The 12,001-nt window shown below is 43.4% G+C and overlaps 1 protein-coding gene across 1 annotated transcript in view; it reads left to right on the forward strand.

Moving 5' to 3' along the window:
* Positions 1–353: 353 nt before the first annotated feature.
* Positions 354–12,001, forward strand: part of P3H2 (prolyl 3-hydroxylase 2) — a 179,382-nt gene continuing 167,734 nt past the window's right edge. Inside the window, 1 exon segment of the mRNA NM_001100345.2 lies at positions 354–989. Coding sequence (NP_001093815.1) covers positions 516–989 — 474 coding nt within the window. The 5' untranslated portion in view covers positions 354–515.

A 12,001-nucleotide genomic window follows, 5' to 3' on the forward strand; every position in this document is an offset into this window, starting at 1 on the left:
CGAAGGTGGAGGACAAACAGCGAAATCACAAATTACAAACAATGAGAGCTCTAAGGTCACTAATCTGGCTTTTCTTCCTCTCTAAGAAAAGGGAGTCATCATGTCCATTCTGCAACCTCGAAGGTAACCCATACATCAGGCTCGCCTCCCCGGCCCCTCCTTGGCTGGCCCCCAGTGGCGCTGGCTCTCTGGCTGACACCAGGGTGTCTGCCTCTGGCCTCCAGGAGGCTGCGGCCCGAGCCTGCTGGGCGCGCGCTGAGCGCCGGCGAGCGGCTTGCGGAGGCTCGGGCAGCAGGAGGAGCGTGTGAGCTGTGGGCGTCCCTTTAAGAGCGGCCGTCCGAGCCGGCCTCCGCCTCTCAGTCCGCCGAGCGCCGCCGGTCACCTGAGGCTCGCAGGGCAGCCGGCTGGCGGCGGGGCCGGCCATCGCGCTAGAGGAGCCGGGAGACGCGACCCGGACGCCAGGTGCCAGGAGCCGATTGCGAGCGTGGCCGGCTGGCGCCCGTCCGCCACGGAGGATGCGGGAGCGCATCTGGGCGCCGCTGCCGCTGCTGCTACCCTGGCTACTGCTGCCGCCGCCGCTGTGGTGCGGCCCCCCGGACAGCCGGCACCCAGAGCGGGAGCCCGAGCCCGGGCCTTTGCAGCCCTTCGACCTGCTCTACGCCAGCGGCGTGGCCGCCTACTACAGCGGGGACTACGAGCTGGCTGTGCGCGACCTGGAAGCAGCTCTGCGCAGCCACCGGCGCCTGCGAGAGATCCGCGCGCGCTGCGCCCGCCACTGCGCCGCCCGCCGCCCGCTCGCGCCCCCCGGCGCTGGCCCGGGAGCCGAGCTGCCCTTCTTCCGCGCGCTGCTCGAGCGGGCGCGCTGCTACCGCAGCTGCCAGAGCCAGCGCCTAGGGGGTCCCGCGTCCCGCCACCGCGCCAGCGAGGATGTGCGCAGCGACTTCCAGCGCAGAGTGCCCTACAACTACCTGCAGCGGGCCTACATCAAGGTACCCAGAGCGCACACCTCACGCCCTCCCGCGCCTCCGAGATGTCTCGAGCCCTCCCGCGGCTCCAGTCTTCCTGGCCGTCGCGCGGCTCCTTAGCGGGTCAGACTGGGTCTCCTTGAACGGTTCTGTCTGTATGTGAATCTAGATATCTGGTGGCCCGAGCTGAGCTCTGTAACCAAGACTAGATGAATCTGGGCAAGCCATTAGCTCTTAAGGCATCCTCTTCTCTCTCAAAAAGAGGACTGCACTGATAAAATGTACCCATTCAGCACTAAAGTCTGAACGATGGCAGAACCGGATCTAGTGTAAGATCTCCTCTCGCTTCGCTCCTCTTCAGCTCGTTCCATCTCAGCTCCCTCATCCCTCATACAGGCTACTGTGCACCTTTTCTTTGACATTTAACACGGAGTGTTCCCAGAACAGCTGAGTTAAAGGTAGACTTGCTCTGAATCCCATTCCTTTTTCTCCCTGCACCTACACAAAAAGGGAAGATCAAAGGTTAAAGAGGAGTTATGCGTGTAAGGGGTGGCTCTGTGCGAGGTAGTCTCACTTAAAATACCCAAAGTGCTGACTCTTTGTCCTTTGATAGACCACTTCTATTTCTGGAAGTTAGCATTGCACTGAGTTGTTCACCATCAGATGCCCCTTCCTTCTGGTTTTATTTATGTGTATTCAACTTGCCTGAAGTTAGTGACGGGAGGTAAACAGTGTACTGACATTTTCCCCACAGTCACGATTTTGAAGATCCATGTGGATGCTTCAGCAGAGACAATTTAGCCTGTGTTTCTCCCACTCTCTCTTACCTATGTTTCTCTGAACTTATACTTTCTCCCCCTTTTTGTCTTTCTTTGTCCCTTTGTCAACGTCTCTTCTCCAGCTGTTGAAGTGGCAGCTTTGGGGGTTGGTTGGTCATGCCAGCCACTGGACTGGGCTGCATTTCTGGGATGGTGACAGTACACACAAGGTGCAGATATGATGTCTTTTGCAGCTCATCCCACAAGGTCTTTGCAGATTTGCAGTTGTTGGTGGAGATCAGGAAATTATAACTGTAACTCACTCTTAACTCACAGTGCCCTGGCTAAAGTGTTGGATTTAGTATTTTGGGCAAGCAATAAGGAGAAAGCCGGAATTCTTTTCAGCATATGTCTTCCACTGGCTTGTGCATCCTTAAGGATTTGCTGAGACATGTATTAATTATAAATCTGCTTTCTCTTAAATGATTATCACAGTTTTGGGTAGTCTTAGAGAAATCAGTCAGTAGTAGGCAGATAGGGGCCTGTGAGTACCCAACAGCTGAAGGTACACTCGGCTGGTTCCCAGAGCAGAATGTGGGTGGTCCAGATTGGTCCCTGTAACTGTCTTCCCAGGAGTCTCAGATGTGAGGTTGGCAGTCCCTCTGATTGTTCTGTCACACATCTTGGGTACATTTTCCTTTTTCAGGTCTGGGAAAGGAATGTGTATTTATTTTCACTCCTATAAAAATAAATAACCGTGAGGTAATTCTCAGAATGTGAGTGTCTTTGGTTCTGTAATTACCCTTGCTTCACTGCTAATGTTAACATTTATTATGCTCCTGCTTCCATCTCCTGTTGAAAGTCAAAGAAGATGAAGCCATAGGTTTAACATGCCTCAGTTTTTTGCAGTACATTGATTACAGGAGTTAGTTGCTCATGGGTAGTTCTGTGGGTAAACTACCTGGTGTGGTTTGATGAAGCAGTGAAGTTAAAGTCCCTTAAAAAATATGTGAGTTCATGTGCTAATTTCTGTTTTACCACCAATGTTTCTGAGAGCAGAACACATCTTGCATCTTCCTGTTCATTTCTACTCCAATAGGCACAGTTTCTTGGGTCTACAGAATCGATGATCTCTTAAGGAGGTCTTCTGACCCCTTTGGAAATTCACTTTTGGTGAATTGGAGTCATCAAGACTATGAACATCAAATAAGGTGTTCCCTCCACACAAGAAATCCACACTTTTAGCCTTTGCTTGGCTTCTTGGAAATTTGACTCATAAACACATACACACACAATCTTCTGAGCACAAACCAAAATTCTGAAAATAACAGAGTACCGTTGGGCTCTGACAGGTTTGAATTCTAAAGTGTTCATTCCCTGATGGCAGATGGGTTCCCTGAATATGCCTGCATATGATCACGGTACCTTGTGTTGCTGACTTACTTTGGACATCAGTGATGCGCTCTGTACTTGAAAAGGATAATCCTGGGCCAGATGGAATTCAGTGAGGACTTTGTAACTAAGATTTGAGATCGTGAATCCTGTGATATAGTTAGAGCTAGTAGACTTTCTAGAGATAAGGAAATGTATTTGTTCTCAGCTAGGGGTTTGCAAACTCTGGGAGCTCTCCAGAGATGCTGTTGCTCCCCCAAATTCCAGTTAGTGAGCAACTAATGGAAGCGGATTCTCTATGCTAGAGTATTGGAAGGGAGAGATTGAGAATTGTGAAATCTAAGGCCTGTTGATATCAATTTCTCTCATCATAATGAGGAAAGGAGAATCCAGATAGGAAAAGGGGCTTACCCAGTGTCACGTGTGATTTGCCTTGATGAATTGAGTATAGGACTGGGAGTCAGAGGTCTGGGCTTTGCCAACAACTGATCATGCCTGTGCACACCCACTGCCCCCTGGGATAACCTCGGATCCCACAGAATGCTGAGTCCCCGGGCTATCCATTTGCCAGATTTGGACAGCTCCAGGAATGAGTCAGTCCTTGTGCTGTGGGGTAACAGACTTTCGTTGTATTTATCTTCAGGGCTGTTCTATAGAATCTTCCTTAAGTCTTGGCATGCTGGTAATTCCTCTGAGGTGAGGTGGTAGTTCTACTTAGATACCAAGCACGCTTTTTTGTTTAAAGGCAGGGCAAGACTCTTTAGACTTTCAAATTCTATTATTTCAGATTGTATCATGTAACTCATAAATCACAGCCTAAAATCTAAGATAAAGCTTTGATCAGAATAGTCTCTGCTTGGAATCCTCCACAGGTTTCCCTTTGCTACTGTATAGAGCCCACAGTGTTTACTGCAGCCTATCTGACCTTTAATTTTACCGGTTCAGTTTCTCCCCCACTCTGCCATCCTTCAGCCAGAGGGAGCAATGGATGCTTAATCTTTTGTGTCTGACACTTTTGCACATCTGGGTTTGTTTATTCTTTTTTGACAGGCGTAGAGGCTCTGGAATGGGATCAATCTGAGACTGAACTTTAGCTCTTCAATCTCCAGCTCTGTGACTGAAAAATTCACATAAACTTTCTAAGCTTTAGTTTCCCCATCTTGTAGATAATAGAAATAATAGAACCTAACTGGTTGGTTTAGGTTTAAGAGAGGATTTATATAAGGCACCCAGAACAGGGCCTATGTCTATTTCCAGAAACACTGGAAATGTGTCTCTTATTATTAGTTATAATAATAGTATGTTTAATTATAATAGTAGCAGACTTAGTTGTAGTGGTGGTAGATTAGTTATAATAAGAGTAGTAGATTTTCCCACCTCCTTCTCTGTGTGTTCAAATGGTAACTATATAAGCATGAGCATACGTGCTAAGTTGTTTCTGCTGCTGCTGCTACTGCTGCTAAGTCACTTCAGTCGTGTCCGACTCTTCGAGACCCCATAGACAGCAGCCCACCAGGCTCCCCCATCCCTGGGATTCTCCAGGCAAGAACACTGGAGTGGGTTGCCATTTCCTTCTCCAATGCATGCAAGTGAAAAGTGAAAGTGAAGTCGCTCAGTCATGTCCGACTCTTAGCGACCCCGTGGACTGCAGCCCACAAGGCTCCTCCATCCATGGGATTTTCCAGGCAAGAGTACTGGAGTGGGGTGCCATTGCCTTCTCTGTAAGTTGCTTCAGTTGTGTCCAACTCTTTGTGACTCTATGGACTATAGTCCTGAAGGCTCCTCTGTCCATGGGATTCTCCAAGCAAGAATACTAGAGTGGGTTGCCATGCCCTCCTCCAGGGGATCTTCCTGACCCAGGAATCGAATCTGCATCTCTTAGATCTCCTGAATTGGCAGGTGGGTTCTTTACCACTAGTAACATGTGGGAAGCACAAATGTACCTATTTCTGTGACATCCTCTTTTCTTCAATCGGCAGCCGCCAACAGTCCATTATTTCTCCCTCCTCTGAATATCTGCAGTAAAGAATATGATCCTCTCATATCATGTTTCATTTTTAACATTATTTTGGAGAAATTCATGTATTTGTTATCACTTATGTGAGCTCCTGGAGATCACAGAATGGTCATAGTCACTTTTGTACCTCCTAACAAAGGAGTTTCCAGATCTGGAAGATCAGTAGATAGATAATTATTGTGAATCACCTGGGCATTAAAAATATAATTTAAAATTGGAGATTTAGGTTCATTAGGTCTGAGTTACGGAGAAGGCAATGGCATCCCACTCCAGTACTCTTGCCTGGAAAATCCCATGGACAGAGGAGCCTGGTGGGCTGAAGTCCTTGGAGTTGCTAGAGTCGGACGTGACTGAGTGACTTCCCTTTCACTTTTCACTTTCATACATTGGAGAAGGAAATGGCAACCCACTCCAATGTTCTTGCCTGGAGAACTCCAGGGACGGGGGAGCCGGGTGTCGCACAGAGTCAGACACGACTGAAGCAACTTAGCAGCAGCAGCAGCAGCAGGTCTGAGTTCAGTCTTAGCATCTATATCCCCCCTACCCCAACCAAATACCTAAAACAGGGGGTGGTAGCAGTAAATGCTCAGCTTATGTTTTTGAATGAATGATAGCTTGGTTGCTTGTGTACAAAATATTGTTGAGAAAGATTGTTGCATGGTGATAGGAAGTCTTCTCGTATTAGTTATCAGATTTCATGGCTGGTCAGTTGGGGAAGAAAGTTACAGAACTGTAGACTGCTTGACTTTTCACTCTTTTCCATTTGCAAGTTCTGGCTAATGTTGCAAACTTCCTTTCCCTCCCTCTCCATCTTTTCTCTAATTTAATCCTTATTTTCTAAAACTATGCTTCGGAAAATTCTTGACACGCTGTGCCTGCTTTATGTACATTTGTGGAATTTAAATAAACGTAAGAGAGATCCTTCTCTTTTTGCCTTATCTGTGTACTTTACAATCAGGAATACTTTGACAGTATCTGTTTTTCTTTCAGTGTTCCCAGCCATTTAGTAAAAGGGGAAAAAAAAAAAGATATCCAGTGCTGTTTATTTTTATTTTTTTATTTTTACTTAAAACAAGCTTGTCCTTCCATGTTTTGTTTCTAAACTGGAACTGTGTGCCATTTGACATTTGTTTTTCTTCTTAAGATTAGAGGCGGGGGTGGGGGGGAAATGCAATTAAGTTAGGCAATTCTATCTCCCTCCTACAGTCATCTCCCCCAAATTCCTTTTTCTTGACCATAATTTATTTTATTAGTGTTTTCTAAAAAAGAAAAAAAAAGCAAGCTCAAAGATTTTCCTCACTCTTTTTCTGCTTTATCCATTTCTTTCTCCTTCTAGATGAATGCCTTAAGAAAAATGAGTTTGAAACTTAGATCACATGATATGTGCTGGATATATATTATTTTAGTTCAGAATAAAAGCTTTTCCCAAGTCTCATATTAAAATCTCTTTTTAACCCATCTGTAGACTACATACATTTTGTCCACAAATTATTTCAAATAGGGAGTTGAATTTATGTCTTCTGGAAATAGTTGTTTTGAAATTTCCTAGTGGTTATTTCCTCAAGGGATGTGGCTTTTTTTCTTTCTTCTTATTACAGTTTTTTTTTCCAGGCTTGATTTATCAAAATCCACTAGTCATCATCTTTCTGTCCCACTAGTTAGGAAAGAAACCTGGGAACTTTTTGGTTTAGCCAGCTCTTAGGTCCTCCTTAGCTAAGGAGATGGAATATCAATTGTTTCCTGCTCCGAGGCTGACTTTATGAAGGCCCAGTCAGCTCTTTATCAATCACTCATTGTGACTGGCAAATAGTAGCTTAAAATTCAGTTAAATGAAGGGAGCAATTGCTAACAGGTTTTCTCCTATTTTAGTCTGGTAAAAACTTTTCCCAAATCTCAAACCTATAAAGGGATTTCTTTATAGGTTTGAATAAAAGGAAGTAATAAACGACTTGTCTCTCTTCACAGATTCCATCTCTGAGACTCAAATGTATTCTGTCATGAATATCATTTGCTCAGTGATAAACTCCAAAGGGATAGGTGTGTGAAATTCTTTTGGGAATGTTTGATAAAATGTCAGCTTGCTTTGTGAATGGAATTTAAAAATTTTTGAAAGGTGGATGGATTCATCTAAAATGAAAATTCTTTTGATTTGGTGTAATAATGATTCTTTTGTACTACTAAGGACTTGAGTAAAGATCTTAGAGAGCTAGAAGGGACTCCAAGGGAATATCTTGTTCAACTCTCTATCTCTTCAAGTTAAATAGTTGGTTTGGGACAGTGAAGTAGGGGTGAGAGAGGGAAGAATACATATTTTGCCTAAGAAATGTGGTCTTGTAAGAATGAGGAGTGATAATTATTAAAAGCATTAAAATACTACAGCCGGAAGGACCCTCAGAAATCATAAAGTCTGTCCTTGTTACTTGGTAGCTGATGGCCTCAAAGGTTCCGTAATGAATCTAGGAGGATCAGCAAGTGGAGCTGGCTCAGATGTCCACTGCTGTTCTGGGCTTCCCAGGTGACGCTAGTGGTAAAGAACCTGCCTGCCAATGCAGGAGATGTAAGAGACGCTGGTTTGATTCCTGGGTCAGGAAGATCCTCTGGAGAAGGAAATGACAACCCATTCCATGGACAGAGGAGAATGGTGGGCAAAGAATTGGACAAGACTGGAATGACTTAGGATGCATGCACAGTGCTCGGAAGGGGCATGGTTACCTCCAGAGGGGCAGTCTGGTAAGTCAGTGGTGCCACTGAGACCTGCAGTGGACCTGGTGCCTCCAGAGATGGAGCAGACACAAGGCCCAGCTTCCTGGACTGCCCCGCCCACCCTGCATTTTCATTTACATAAGAGGTAGGCCACTTAGCCAAGAGTCACAGTCGTCTGGTGGAAAATTTTGCATTTCTCATTAGGAAAAAGATAATTTCTCCTGTCTTTTTTTCCATTCAGCTTTTCTCCTATAATTCTTTTTCTGTTCTTTTATTCATCCTTCCTTTCCTGCTGACTGACTTCCTAGCTATGTAATTTCCATGAGGGCTGGCCTTCATTTGCCAAGTGTCCTAAACACATTTAAAAAAAAAGAGCTGGAGTCAGCCTTCTGTGTGATATGTTTCAGTGCTGTGTGTATGATTTGGGGGGTTTAGTACTGAGGAGAGCTGCCGGCTATGATCAGAAGCCGATTTCACTTAACTACACCCCTCTCTGCTTTACTTTCTTTCTACATCTCTCTCTCTCTTCTTTCCCATTCCTTGTCCTGTTGATCTCCATAGTGAAATTACATCTGCCAAGGAGCAGGTTGAGGAAATCAATCAAGGGAAGAGAGAAGCAAGTAGCAGTCCAGGTAATGTCAGGGTTCTGGTTCTAATAAAATGAAGCCCAGAGAGCCTCTTATTTAATTTGATACATAGACATAGGCATCTACTTCTATGAAATTCTTTTTATGTCCTTTTCACCCATACGATCTGTGCAAGAGTTGGGTATATGTTGGGAAAGATATTCATTTCCCTCTCCTTTTGGGTCCGCATCTTTCTGCAACTGCTTCCTGCCACATTCATAGAACATATGTGCTCCCACTCTTTCATTTTAGAGAAGAGAAAATAAACTCTGGAAAAGAATCAAGTTGTCCACAGGTATCCAGAAATTTAATGGAAGAACCAGGATTAGAATCTAAGAACCCTGATTCCTACCTCTGTGACATTGCTGATGACCACTATTTATGAGACACACACTGAATACCTGAACTTGCCAAGGTTAATATCATGTGCATAGCATGCCACTTACATTATTTCCCAAATGAGATATACCTTGAAAATAAAATCTACCTATGAATGTTATTCCTTGCACTACTGTTCTGCCCACTTCTGGGAAAAGCTCAGAAACAGGATCCTGGATTAATACTGTTCTCCAATAAACCTAATGAAAATGAATGAGCAAAGAATCTTCTTTGGAAGGGAAATTAAGATATAAGAGCCAGAAAGAGGGAGATCCAAGATGTCAGATTTTCCAGAAGTTCAGGGCTATCAAAATGATTCTGCTGGAATTCATTATCTACAAATAATAGATTCAGCTTTTCTGCAAGCAATGAGACACTGCTGAAGATTACAGTGTAATTATATTGGAACTCTGGAAAAGGAATGGAGAAAAGCAAAAGACATGATAAAATAAATAAATCTGAAACAAAACAGAGGAACTGTTAACAAACCCTGAATCACAGTAAAGCTAATTGAGCCAGTTTTGATTTATTCTTTCTGCTTGAATGCTAAATTTCTAGTTTTCACTTTGCCAAGATCAATAGGCTTGCATGAAGAAATCAACACATAATTAGGACACCAGACACAGTGGATTACCTTAAAGCCAGATTTGGCTGGTTTCAAAAATGATCTCAAATTATAGTATCAAAAACTAATCCAGAAAGCCATAAAAATTATTTCCCCACTGAAGTAAAAATTATTTCTTAGTAATATTTTTCAGGCTGAATCCAGGATCAACAATCACCATTTGATTGTAGCCCAAGGCATTTAGAAATGCTACTAGGGAAGGAGATTTTCACAGTCATTGTTTTTATAGGATGACCAAGGTCTCAGTCACACAATGAAGTCTGCAGGTTTTTGGATCAGTAGGTATTTAAGTTTGAGTTCCTCAGCCTTGGCTTACTGATATTTGGGATGATTGATTTTTGTCGTGATGGGTTGTCCTTTGCATTTTAGGATGACATTATCCCTGACTTTTACCTACCAGACAGCAGTCGCAACACACTTTATATTGCTTCTAAGCTGTGACAACCAAAAATGTCTCTGTACATTGCAACATGTCTCTCAGAGTCAAAATCACCCTATTTTGAGAACCACTGACTTAAACCTGTAGCCATATTTAGGATATCTGGACGTTAAGATTAGACAAGTACAAATCAAGTGTTTGACAACATATGCTAGATGGCACTGGGCCCACTGATGAATCATATTTATGAAAAAGTTTGGCTTTAGCTTGATACCTTTTATGAGGGGAATTCCAATCGAAATAGAATCTCTTTCTCCAAGATGCAAATCACTTGGCTTATATTCCTTAGCTGGTCTTCCCTCATGGCTAGGCTAGTTCAAGTTGCAGGAAAGACCAGAGTGACTAACTTCTCTCTACTTATTATTGAAATATGACAGCATAGGTTACTTTAGCAATACAAACTAACACCTTTCAATCGTGAACTCCAAACTCCAGAATTAATGTATTTTTTATTCAACTTGGAAATTACCCAAACTCAGTCATTTAAAAGTAATCCACTGCAACTCTGAGTTTTCTTGGGGTTAGTTTTTTATCACATATGCTCTTAGAAAACAGCTTGACTCAAACCCAAAATGCCACCTTATAGGATACTTGAAAGTGGGAGAAATGAGAGGGGATCAGAAGAAAAAGGAATGATTGTGAGATTGAGAGAGAGAGAGAAGCTCAGAGGGCATCTCAGTCCTTTTGAGCTGGTATAACAGAAGACCATATGCTGGTGATTTATAAACAAGTTATTAATTATCTATTAATTCTTAGAGTTCTGGAAACTGGGAGTACATGGTACCTGCATGTACTAGATAATACATTATCTATTAATTCTTAGAGTTCTGGAAACTGGGAGTACATGGTACCTGCATGTACTAGATAATACATTATCTATTAATTCTTAGAGTTCTGGAAACTGGGAAACATGGTACCTGCAGTTTCAGTGTCTGGTGAGAGTAATACTCTGCTATAACCTCTCACCTTGCAGGGTAATTTCTGGACGTCTTTTATGAAGGCATGAATTCATTTCTTCATGACCTAATCAGCTCCAAATGCTCACCTTGTAATACCTTGGGAACTAGGTTTCAACATAGGAATGTTGGGGAACACAAACATTCATACCATAGAGAGGGAAATGCAGAAATAGATGGAGAAAGATGGAGTGATGATAGCAAAAATTAATAAAGGAAGGCAAGAACAGTAAGTTAAAGTCTGAGAGGGCCCCGTATGTGAAAGGAGTTTACATGAAACAAACATGCATGTTGCATTCTCTGAAATCCATGTCTCTGTAGTAAAACCAGTCATTCAGAAGCAGATCTTGGTCGTTCTTCACCCAGAGGCCCCATACTAGGTTGAGACATTTCTGTCATGATAAGGCCCAGGGTAACAGGGCCACTCAGTTTCTGTGTGGAACAGAACAGGGAGCGATGTCTTTGGGGAGATTTTGCATGACCTGTACTCAATGTTTACCAAATGTTAAGGGAAAATGCCATTTTTCCATTTCAGGTTTCTTTGAAATCCTAGATGGAGCTAAATGTTCTCCTTTTCGTAATAGGATCACTGATTAAATGGCTAAATGGTATATCTAAGATCCCCCAGCTGGTAAGTAAAGAGTCAGAATCTGAATCCAAGTTTTTCTGTGACAAAACTCGAGTTCTCATTCACTTCTCACAACTTTGGTTTTGACGTGAAACAGGCCTATATTCATTGGACGGACTGATGCTGATGCTGAAACTCCAATACTTTGGCCACTTGATGAGAATAACTGACTCATTTGAAAAGACTCTGATGCTGGGGAAGATTGAAGGCGGGAGGAGAAGGGGATGACAGAGGATGAGATAGTTGGATGGCATCACCGACTCAATGGACATGAGTTTGAGTAAACTCCGGGAGTTAGTGATGGACAGGGAAACCTGGCGTGCTCCAGTCCATGGGGTCGCAAAGAGTCAAACAAGACTGAGTGACTGAAATGAACTGAACTGAGGCTTGTATTGAAAAGAGTCCTCCCTTTTATTATATGACACTGGAAAAGTTCACATGTGTACATATGAGTTCCTTATTTGGAAAATGGGGATACCTACTTCCCTGGCATCTTGTGAGAAGTTAATTTAAA

The sequence above is a fragment of the Bos taurus genome, chromosome 1, assembly GCF_002263795.3.
Source record: "Bos taurus isolate L1 Dominette 01449 registration number 42190680 breed Hereford chromosome 1, ARS-UCD2.0, whole genome shotgun sequence".
Classification (NCBI taxonomy): Eukaryota; Metazoa; Chordata; class Mammalia; order Artiodactyla; family Bovidae; genus Bos; species Bos taurus.